Source organism: Aedes aegypti, chromosome 3, assembly GCF_002204515.2.
Source record: "Aedes aegypti strain LVP_AGWG chromosome 3, AaegL5.0 Primary Assembly, whole genome shotgun sequence".
NCBI classification, from domain to species: Eukaryota; Metazoa; Arthropoda; class Insecta; order Diptera; family Culicidae; genus Aedes; species Aedes aegypti.
The window spans coordinates 124,371,923-124,384,320 of record NC_035109.1 but is presented as its reverse complement, the minus strand read 5'-3'; the positions used below and the strand labels follow the sequence as shown (position 1 = coordinate 124,384,320).

Sequence of the window (12,398 nt, the reverse complement as noted above, 5' to 3'; positions counted from 1 at the left end):
GTCCAAATCGTGCTGAGATGATCATTCAATTACTTTCAGAGCAACACTGCTTTTTCGCTGCAGAACATAGTAGCCTGGATTACTTTGATCTATGCTTCCCGCCAGGAGCACCGCTGTTGCCTGCCGAACAGTTGGTGAAGCATGCTACATGCAAACCAGCTTTATGATGAAGAATAACAATTTATCGTGAGGTCCAATCAAAAAGTGGTTCACTTTTACCTAAAAAATTATGGTGACGTGTTAGAAGGCTGAACACAAAAGATTGGCGTTTTCCATAGTAATTTCCATATAAACTTCAAATAGCGTGTGCACAGTCAAATTTCTTCCGAATCACTTCAAACTTTGGGAGGATGCTATTTACCATCATTAAAATCGTTTAAGCAAAGGGGAGCAAACATTTCAAAATTTGCATCACTCTAGTGGTCATGCAGCTATGATTGAACTAGAAGATTTGCTGGTATTCAAAATTCTGAAGATTGAGCCGTCGCATGCCTAGTTTTGGTTCTAAAACTTAGTGATCCCATAATACGGGTTCCGGTGGCCATTCTTGTGTTCAAAAGGATCAGAAGAACCATCCTTCCATCCTTTTGGCAAAAGACATGCATACATTACAAATCATAAAGATTCATTTGGTTTTGGGACATAAATCCGAGAAAATTCATCGATATGCCCAGATTGGCCGCCCCAATCCAGATTATTCCTATCAAAAGTTATATTGATTTGCATTTTGAAATGGGTTGAAAAACTCCCAAAGTCCTTACTAGGGTTAAAGAGTGATTTAATTGACACATGGAGCATGTCACGAAGTGTAGTGGTAAATAACTGCTTGCATTATGAGACAGATCTTAAACATCTATGAAGCTTTTTAAATTGTTTATTGGTGCATAAAATAGACTGCCACACCGAACTTACCTGCGAGTACATTAGGCTTAATGGCAAACTCATCGCAATCGATAGCAGCCATACGAAGCTGATTTTCAGTACCACCCGTTTCCGGGTCTTGTTCCGCCCGAATCGCATCGGGTACCGCAGCGACAGGTATCGATCGACGGAAATGGTGCACAGATGCATGATGCTCGCGGTGCAAAACAGCACATCCAGGCAGATCCACACCAGGCAGTACTCGGACTGCAGCGGGAAGTATCCTGCGGAAGAGCGCAAGAAGGAACGGAATAAAGATATACATTTCAAAAAAGTGTGAACAAACGAAGAATATAAATTTGATGAGATATCGTGTTCGTGGAGTGGTCTTGTAGAATGGGGAACATTTTATCGAACAGTTTTTTTTTTCTATCAGATGGATCGTTATGTTCGAGCGCACTTTACTTCCTCAAGTTACATGGCAAAATGTTCTTCTGTTTTATGAGCGATGTTGAAAATGGTATCAAATTAACGGAATGTCTATTTGCTTAAAGGGAACTTAATTCATTTGCGGAATCGTTGGCGTCTTCCTCCGGTGTGACATTGAGCTGTTCAGTAGAGCAAAGGCGCGACGTGAGTAATTTTTATTTCTAAAGTAAATACAATCAATCATGGAGTGGCAAATATTTGTTGCATAGCTGTTTTAATATTATAATTAAATTTTCCTAATTCTGACTAAAGATGGCAGTTTGCAACACAGCGGTTATTGAATGAAGTTGTTACATCAAAGTTTAAATTTATTGTTAATGACACAGAATATTCGAATTCGAAGAAGCTTTTGCATACTATACAGTTTTCTAATATACAATACATTAATCATATAATACTTTTCGAGCCGTTTTTATTTAATTTTTCAAGTAGCTTCTATCTTCTATCTTCTATCTTCTATCTTCTATCTTCTATCTTCTATCTTCTATCTTCTATCTTCTATCTTCTATCTTCTATCTTCTATCTTCTATCTTCTATCTTCTATCTTCTATCTTCTATCTTCTATCTTCTATCTTCTATCTTCTATCTTCTATCTTCTATCTTCTATCTTCTATCTTCTATCTTCTATCTTCTATCTTCTATCTTCTATCTTCTATCTTCTATCTTCTATCTTCTATCTTCTATCTTCTATCTTCTATCTTCTATCTTCTATCTTCTATCTTCTATCTTCTATCTTCTATCTTCTATCTTCTATCTTCTATCTTCTATCTTCTATCTTCTATCTTCTATCTTCTATCTTCTATCTTCTATCTTCTATCTTCTATCTTCTATCTTCTATCTTCTATCTTCTATCTTCTATCTTCTATCTTTCTATCTTCTATCTCTATCTTCTATCTTCTATCTTCTATCTTCTATCTTCTATCTTCTATCTTCTATCTTCTATCTTCTATCCTTCTATCTTCTATCTTCTTTATCTTCAATCTTCTATCTTTATCTTCTATCTTCTATCTTCTATCTTCTATCTTCTATCTTCTATCTTTCTATCTTCTATCTTCTTATCTTCTATCTTCTATCTTCTATCTTCTATCTTCTATCTTCTATCTTCTATCTTCTATCTTCTATCTCTATCTTCTATCTTCTATCTTCTATCTTCTATCTTCTATCTTTTCTATCTTCTATCTTCTATCTTCTATCTTCTATCTTCTATCTTCTATCTTCTATCTTCTATCTTCTATCTTCTATCCTTCTATCTTCTATCTTCTATCTTCTATCTTCTATCTTCTATCTTCTATCTTTCTATCTTCTATCTTCTATCTTCTATCTTCTATAGTATATTTTCTATATTCTCAATGCTTCAACTTCTTGATGAAATGATTGTACAAGAATAAAACAAGTTTTACCATATTCTTCGCCCAAGATCTTGTGCTTCATGTTTTTCTTACTCAAATAGCTGTTAGGGATGGTGTTTGAAACTTCAATTAACTAATTGTTCAAAAAGTCTTTGTCTGTATTAGTAAATCGGATACTTATATTAGCCCCAATCGATTTTGTTATTTTTCCACAGCATGCACTCTTGATGGAGCAACATATTCTTCCCAAAAAAAATATAAAGCAAAATCCTCCATTCTCGTGTAAAACATCCCAAACGTCGAGAAAGCTCCCAGCAACAAATGGAGCAATGTGGAATCTCCTGTGTTTTATTTTTTTCTCCATTTGTCCGACCAATAAAGGCGAAAGAAAAGCGGTATCCAGGAGACACACTAGCTGTCTTCCGCAGCGCGATTTCCTGCCTTTGAACATAGTGAATTCTTGAGTGCACCGCACATAGCTAGCTAGATAGCTAGCTAGATAGCTAGCTAGCTGACGAAGATATTCCATGGTATGGTGAAGGCTGAAGTGTTGTTCCAGTCGTTTCGGATGCAGCGCATTACAGGCTCCGGAGTAATATTGAAAACAGTGGTGATGGCAGATTTCTTGCTCTTGGCGTGGAGAACTGTTGCTAGAAAAAGACGTGGGGAGCGTCCAGTGGTAACGTCACGATAATATGGCATTTTTTGAATATCGGCTCACGCTTGCTGAAGTCTGAAAATGTGTTAAGGTCGTACTTAGCATCCATGCTCATTAAGGAATAACGTATTTTACAAACGCTCCTTTGATAGCAGAAAATTGATATTCTTATGCAATGTTGATTAAGGTACGGTCCCTATAACCGACACTGGCTACAACTTTTGTTAACTAGTTCAACATATTCCATTTGAATCCTACATGAATCTTTGAACTGAACCAGAAATGGCTCACATTATCGTTATCAGTATTGTCACCTTAGACGAATACTCTGACGTGATTCGGTACCCCACCTTAAGCTTCTTTGGATCCCTATTTTTGGGCACCGCAGCGTCATTTTGTTGTCTTGCTGCCATTCACAATACAAACAGCTCCACCATGGAACTGAATGTAAGTTCTTTCTTTTTTTTTTCATATAAAATATTCGTTATCCATGTCGCTCCATGAGAAATAAAACTGTCAGGATTATTTGGGACAAAACTAAGCTGAATGGTGGAAACTATCCCAATGCGATTACGTGTACATCAAGTTTTCAGAGTTAGGATCGAGAGCTTAACTGTTTTGATTGATTTCGCTATTGGATCGGCAGATTGATTCTGTGATCTGTGGAGAGACCATCGATGTATCACGTTAGTTTTTATTGTTTTGATTTATCTGGGTTTAAACTGCTTTCGTTATATTGTCTAGCAAGGTGATTCGTTATTCCAATCGGATGTCAAATATTCCACCCATGAGTCTTAAAAATGGCCTTCATTAGACTGGTTGCAACGTCCGCGATTCAGGATCTTTTCGTAATGGAAATTTCCTTAACTTCACTGGGCATTGAGTATCATTGTACCTGCCACACGGTACACGAATACGATAATGGCAGCTTTGGCGAAGAGAGCTCTCAGTTAATAACTGTGGACGTGCTCTAAGAAAGCTAAGCTGAGAAGCAGGCTCTGTCCCAAATGGGACGTAATACCAAGAAGAAGATAAATGGATTCTTAATGTAAATGACAGACGATCCATCAAAAGTTTATAAATACCATTTTTACCATGAGATGATTAGTCTTGAGCTGAAAACCTCAATAATAAAACAATTAGCCATACGGCTTCATGAAATTCAGTTCTACTAAGATATGAGTTCAACGATCGTTTAGGCTTATACAAAAAAAAAACCTTTATACATACACTCGTTAACTTATCGTTTGAAAGCTGATACCCTCACGGGTATTCTAATTAGAAAGAAAACGTCATGATTTTGGGAGAAAGGAGAAACATTTTTTTTAAATACACCATGACCCAAAGCCATGAAGTTATGAATCATGGTAACAGTAACGCAATGTGTACGTTACGTTTTCAATATTTAGCTAAGAAAAGTGTCAAATTATGAAGTATGTATGCTGGAACCATGAATTCAATTCATGAAAACATAAGAACTATTAATTTCTTTAGTTATCTGTCGTTTCCGATTTTTAATGTTTTTTGATACGATTCTTATGTTTGATATGAAAAATGGCAATTTCGGTCATGAGGTTATCATCTGGAATCATGAATACGATGAAAACATACGCACCTTAAACCATTTACAGTACTGACCCGATTTTATCAGCCCCCGATTTTGTCAGCCCCCGATTTTGTCTGCCCCCGATTTTGTCTGCCCCCGATTTTGTCTACCTCCGATTTTGTCAGCTTTTTGACCCGATTTTGTCAGCCTATTTTAAATTTGTCAAAAAATTGTTATCGTCATGTTTTATCACGTTTTCATTAAAATTGATGATGATGATTGATGGCATGCACGCATGGGCGTAGCCGGAGGGGGCAATGGCAATGCATTTTATTAAGTATTAAAAATCGATGTTACCAAAATAAGGGAGGGGGGAGCCCCTAATAAAAAAAAACTGGCTACGTCCATGGTCATCGCCCTCCTAAAAAATCATGTAACCATGAAGCACCATTTTTGAAATTTCAAATTTCAAATTTCAAATTTCAAATTTCAAATTTCAAATTTCAAATTTCAAATTTCAAATTTCAAATTTCAAATTTCAAATTTCAAATTTCAAATTTCAAATTTCAAATTTCAAATTTCAAATTTCAAATTTCAAATTTCAAATTTCAAATTTCAAATTTCAAATTTCAAATCTCAAATTTCAAATTTCAAATTTTATCCCTCCCTGATCTCTAGTTAGGACGCGTTACCCCTACGCCATGAGAGGACTCATGAACGCAGAAGTTAATCTGAATTAGATTTTAGCTCAATAATTACGTGGTCCTTTTTCGCAAAGTGCACTTCTTTCGGAAGAATTAGATGCCCATACAAACACAACGCTTTCTATATATATATTGAGAACGTCGCGACCCATTGGAAGCCCACACAATAGAAACCTCAGCCAGCGCAGTTGCTGGCTAGTGTAGTGTGCTATTTCAATACTTTTAAAAATAATGCGCTCTCGGGCTAGTCATTGGATTCCTCCAAAGATTCCATCAGAAGTCCTTCAACGAATTATCTATGCTCTCCAATCATGTTACTGTTGTTCATGTTACTGTTGTTCAAATTTCAAATTTCAAATTTCAAATTTCAAATTTCAAATTTCAAATTTCAAATTTCAAATTTCAAATTTCAAATTTCAAATTTCAAATTTCAAATTTCAAATTTCAAATTTCAAATTTCAAATTTCAAATTTCAAATTTCAAATTTCAAATTTCAAATTTCAAATTTCAAATTTCAAATTTCAAATTTCAAATTTCAATAATTTCAAATTTTCAAATTTCAAATTTCAAATTTCAAATTTCAAATTTCAAATTTCAAATTTCAAATTTCAAATTTCAAATTTCAAATTTCAAATTTCAAATTTCAAATTTCAAATTTCAAATTTCAAATTTCAAATTTCAAATTTCAAATTTCAAATTTCAAATTTCAAATTTCAAAATTTCAAATTTCAAATTTCAAATTTCAAATTTCAAATTTCAAATTTCAAATTTCAAATTTCAAATTTCAAATTTCAAATTTCAAATTTCAAAATTTCAAATTTCAAATTTCAAATTTCAAATTTCAAATTTCAAATTTCAAATTTTCAAATTTCAAATTTCAAATTTCAAATTCAAATTTCAAATTTCAAATTTCAAATTTCAAATTTCAAATTTTCAAATTTCAAATTTCAAATTTCAAATTTCAAATTTTCAAATTTCAAATTTCAAATTTCAAATTTCAAATTTCAAATTTCAAATTTCAAATTTCAAATTTCAAATTTCAAATTTCAAATTTCAAATTTCAAATTTCAAATTTCAAATTTCAAATTTCAAATTTCAAATTTCAAATTTCAAATTTCAAATTTCAAATTTCAAATTTCAAATTTCAAATTTCAAATTTCAAATTTCAAATTTCAATTTCAAATTTCAAATTTCAAATTTCAAATTTTATCCCTCCCTGATCTCTAGTTAGGACGCGTTACCCCTACGCCATGAGAGGACTCATGAACGCAGAAGTTAATCTGAATTAGATTTTAGCTCAATAATTACGTGGTCCTTTTTCGCAAAGTGCACTTCTTTCGGAAGAATTAGATGCCCATACAAACACAACGCTTTCTATATATATATTGAGAACGTCGCGACCCATTGGAAGCCCACACAATAGAAACCTCAGCCAGCGCAGTTGCTGGCTAGTGTAGTGTGCTATTTCAATACTTTAAAAATAATGCGCTCTCGGGCTAGTCATTGGATTCCTCCAAAGATTCCATCAGAAGTCCTTTAACGAATTATCTATGCTCTCCAATCATGTTACTGTTGTTCATGTTACTGTTGTTCAAATTTCAAATTTCAAATTTCAAATTTCAAATTTCAAATTTCAAATTTCAAATTTCAAATTTCAAATTTCAAATTTCAAATTTCAAATTTCAAATTTCAAATTTCAAATTTCAAATTTCAAATTTCAATTTCAAATTTCAAATTTCAAATTTCAAATTTCAAATTTCAAATTTCAAATTTCAAATTTCAAATTTCAAATTTCAAATTTCAAATTTCAAATTTGAAATTTGAAATTTGAAATTTGAAATTTGAAATTTCAAAAATTTCAAAATTTCAAAATTTCAAATTTCAAAAATTTCAAATTTCAAATTTCAAATTTCAAATTTCAAATTTCAAATTTCAAATTTCAAATTTCAAATTTCAAATTTCAAATTTCAAATTTCAAATTTCAAATTTCAAATTTCAAATTTCAAATTTCAAATTTCAAATTTCAAATTTCAAATTTCAAATTTCAAATTTCAAATTTCAAATTTCAAATTTCAAATTTCAAATTTCAAATTTCAAATTTCAAATTTCAAATTTCAAATTTCAAATTTCAAATTTCAAATTTCAAATTTCAAATTTCAAATTTCAAATTTCAAATTTCAAATTTCAAATTTCAAATTTCAAATTTCAAATTTCAAATTTCAAATTTCAAATTTCAAATTTCAAATTTCAAATTTCAAATTTCAAATTTCAAATTTCAAATTTCAAATTCAAATTTCAAATTTCAAATTTCAAATTTCAAATTTCAAATTTCAAATTTCAAATTTCAAATTTCAAATTTCAAATTTTATCCCTCCCTGATCTCTAGTTAGGACGCGTTACCCCTACGCCATGAGAGGACTCATGAACGCAGAAGTTAATCTGAATTAGATTTTAGCTCAATAATTACGTGGTCCTTTTTCGCAAAGTGCACTTCTTTCGGAAGAATTAGATGCCCATACAAACACAACGCTTTCTATATACAGGTCGGACTCGATTATCCGGAGACTCGATTATCCGGGGACTCGATTATCCGGGATTCGATTATCCGGAATTTTAGACTCGATTATCCGGAATTTGTTTTTTGATGTTCTTGTTTTTCAATTTTAATGCATAAATCTGAGATAATTTGGTATTGTCATATACAATATGAATGATTTTGCAGTTTAGAACGCATTTGAGAAAGGAGGCGTTTGAAAAAGTGGTTTTCTGTGTATGCTGGTCAAAAATTTGTTTTTCTTGTAAAGGCCCCTACTGTTCCTATAAAAAATTTCTGGCTACACCACCGCATCATATGAATAAAATTACGAAAAAAGATAATATTGAAGTTCTTTTATCAAAGATTTCAATATTTTTCTTAGTGATTCGATTATCCGGAAAATTCGATTATCCGGAGTGAAAAAAAAATCGACACTCCGGATAATCGAGTCCGACCTGTATATATTGAGAACGTCGCGACCCATTGGAAGCCCACACAATAGAAACCTCAGCCAGCGCAGTTGCTGGCTAGTGGAGTGTGCTATTTCAATACTTTAAAAATAATGCGCTCTCGGGCTAGTCATTGGATTCCTCCAAAGATTCCATCAGAAGTCCTTTAACGAATTATCTATGCTCTCCAATCATGTTACTGTTGTTCATGTTACTGTTGTTCAAATTTCAAATTTCAAATTTCAAATTTCAAATTTCAAATTTCAAATTTCAAATTTCAAATTTCAAATTTCAAATTTCAAATTTCAAATTTTTAATTTCAAATTTCAAATTTCAAATTTCAAATTTCATATTTCAAATTTCAAATTTCAAATTTCAAATTTCAAATTTCAAATTTCAAATTTCAAATTTCAAATTTCAAATTTCAAATTTCAAATTTCAAATTTCAAATTTCAAATTTCAAATTTCAAATTTCAAATTTCAAATTTCAAATTTCAAATTTCAAATTTCAAATTTCAAATTTCAAATTTCAAATTTCAAATTTCAATGAAATTTGAAATTTCAAAATTTCAAAATTTCAAAAATTTCAAATTTCAAAAATTTCAAATTCAAATTTCAAATTTCAAATTTCAAATTTCAAATTTCAAATTTCAAATTTCAAATTTCAAATTTCAAATTTCAAATTTCAAATTTCAAATTTCAAATTTCAAATTTCAAATTTCAAATTTCAAATTTCAAATTTCAAATTTCAAATTTCAAATTTCAAATTTCAAATTTCAAATTTCAAATTTCAAATTTCAAATTTCAAATTTCAAATTTCAAATTTCAAATTTCAAATTTCAAATTTCAAATTTCAAATTTCAAATTTCAAATTTCAAATTTCAAATTTCAAATTTCAAATTTCAAATTTCAAATTTCAAATTTCAAATTTTATCCCTCCCTGATCTCTAGTTAGGACGCGTTACCCCTACGCCATGAGAGGACTCATGAACGCAGAAGTTAATCTGAATTAGATTTTAGCTCAATAATTACGTGGTCCTTTTTCGCAAAGTGCACTTCTTTCGGAAGAATTAGATGCCCATACAAACACAACGCTTTCTATATACAGGTCGGACTCGATTATCCGGAGACTCGATTATCCGGGGACTCGATTATCCGGGATTCGATTATCCGGAATTTTAGACTCGATTATCCGGAATTTGTTTTTTGATGTTCTTGTTTTTCAATTTTAATGCATAAATCTGAGATAATTTGGTATTGTCATATACAATATGAATGATTTTGCAGTTTAGAACGCATTTGAGAAAGGAGGCGTTTGAAAAAGTGGTTTTCTGTGTATGCTGGTCAAAAATTTGTTTTTCTTGTAAAGGCCCCTACTGTTCCTATAAAAAATTTCTGGCTACACCACCGCATCATATGAATAAAATTACGAAAAAAGATAATATTGAAGTTCTTTTATCAAAGATTTCAATATTTTTCTTAGTGATTCGATTATCCGGAAAATTCGATTATCCGGAGTGAAAAAAAAATCGACACTCCGGATAATCGAGTCCGACCTGTATATATTGAGAACGTCGCGACCCATTGGAAGCCCACACAATAGAAACCTCAGCCAGCGCAGTTGCTGGCTAGTGGAGTGTGCTATTTCAATACTTTAAAAATAATGCGCTCTCGGGCTAGTCATTGGATTCCTCCAAAGATTCCATCAGAAGTCCTTTAACGAATTATCTATGCTCTCCAATCATGTTACTGTTGTTCATGTTACTGTTGTTCAAATTTCAAATTTCAAATTTCAAATTTCAAATTTCAAATTTCAAATTTCAAATTTCAAATTTCAAATTTTTAATTTCAAATTTCAAATTTCAAATTTCAAATTTCATATTTCAAATTTCAAATTTCAAATTTCAAATTTCAAATTTCAAATTTCAAATTTCAAATTTCAAATTTCAAATTTCAAATTTCAAATTTCAAATTTCAAATTTCAAATTTCAAATTTCAAATTTCAAATTTCAAATTTCAAATTTCAAATTTCAAATTTCAAATTTCAAATTTCAAATTTCAAATTTCAAATTTCAAATTTCAAATTTCAAATTTCAAATTTCAAATTTCAAATTTCAAATTTCAAATTTCAAATTTCAAATTTCAAATTTCAAATTTCAAATTTCAAATTTCAAATTTCAAATTTCAAATTTCAAATTTCAAATTTCAAATTTCAAATTTCAAATTTCAAATTTCAAATTTCAAATTTCAAATTTCAAATTTCAAATTTCAAATTTCAAATTTCAAATTTCAAATTTCAAATTTCAAATTTCAAATTTCAAATTTCAAATTTCAAATTTCAAATTTCAAATTTCAAATTTCAAATTTCAAATTTCAAATTTCAAATTTCAAATTTCAAATTTCAAATTTCAAATTTCAAATTTCAAATTTCAAATTTCAAATTTCAAATTTCAAATTTCAAATTTCAAATTTCAAATTTCAAATTTCAAATTTCAAATTTCAAATTTCAAATTTCAAATTTCAAATTTCAAATTCAAATTTATCCCTCCCCTAGTTAGAGCGCGTAACCCCTACGCCATGAGAGGACCCATGAACGCAGAAGTTAATCTGAATTCGATTTCAGCTCAATAATTACGTGGTCCTTTTTCGCAAAGTGCACTTCTTTCGGAAGAATTAGATGCCCATCCAAACACAACGCTTTCTATATATATATATATATATATATATATATATATATATATATATATATATATATATATATATATATATATATATATATATATATATATATATATATATATATATATATATATATATATATTGAAAACGTCGCGACCCATTGGAAGCCCACACAATAGAAACCTCAGCCAGCGCAGTTGCTGGCTAGTGTAGTGTGCTATTTCAATACTTTAAAAATAATGCGCTCTCGGGCTAGGCATTGGATTCCTCCAATGATTCCATCAGAAGTCCTTTAACGAATTATCTATGCTCTCCAAAGTTCTTCTAGGGATTTCATCAGAAGTTCCTCCATTGATTCCACCAGGATTTCCTTCAGAGATTTCACTTGGAATTCCTCCAGAATTTGAATCAGGTGTTCTTCTAATGATTTCATAAGGATTTCCTCCAGGGATTCCATTGAAAGTCCATTCAGGATTCTTATCAGGAATCATTCCAAGGATTCCATCATGAGTTCCTACAGGCGTTCCTCCAGGGATTCTATCAGAAATTCCTGAAGATATTCCATCTGGAATTTCTCCAGAGATTATATCAAGAGTTCCTCAAGGAATTCCATAAGGTTTTCTTCAATGGATTTCATATGGAATTTGGCAATGATTTCATCTGGTACATTTTTAGGAATTCCTCCAAGTTTTCCGTCAATAGTTCCTCCAGGGATACCATCAGAAGTTCCTAAAGGAATTCAGAAGTAGTAATTCAGGAGGAGTACTTTCAGAAATTCCACCTGGAATTCCTTCTGGGATTCTATCAGGAGTTCGTCTAGGAATTCTGTCCGGAGTCTTTCGCAGGAAATTATCAGGAGTTCCTCCGATTATTCCATCAGAAACTTCTTTAGGAATATCATTAAGCATTCCTCCATGGATTCCGTCAGGAGTTCTTCCAGGTATAACATCAGGAGTTTCTATAGCGATTACATACAGGAGTTCTTGAGATTTCATCAGGAATTTCTCCAGGAATTCCATAAGGAATCCTTCAGAGATTTCACAAGAAATTCATCCAAATATTATATCAAGATTTCTTCTAGTAATTTTATTTGGAGTTCCTACAGGAATTCCATCATATATCATATA

At 31.1% G+C, this 12,398-nt stretch overlaps 1 protein-coding gene across 14 annotated transcripts in view; it reads right to left on the bottom strand.

Annotated features, from left to right (window-relative positions):
• Positions 1–12,398, bottom strand: part of LOC5575783 — a 336,132-nt gene that overhangs the window by 80,852 nt on the left and 242,882 nt on the right. For all 14 annotated transcript variants that reach the window (XM_021855894.1, XM_021855898.1, XM_021855899.1 and 11 more), the window contains one exon: positions 913–1,145. In XM_021855894.1, coding sequence (XP_021711586.1) covers positions 913–1,145 — 233 coding nt within the window. The remainder of the gene's footprint in view (positions 1–912; positions 1,146–12,398) is intronic.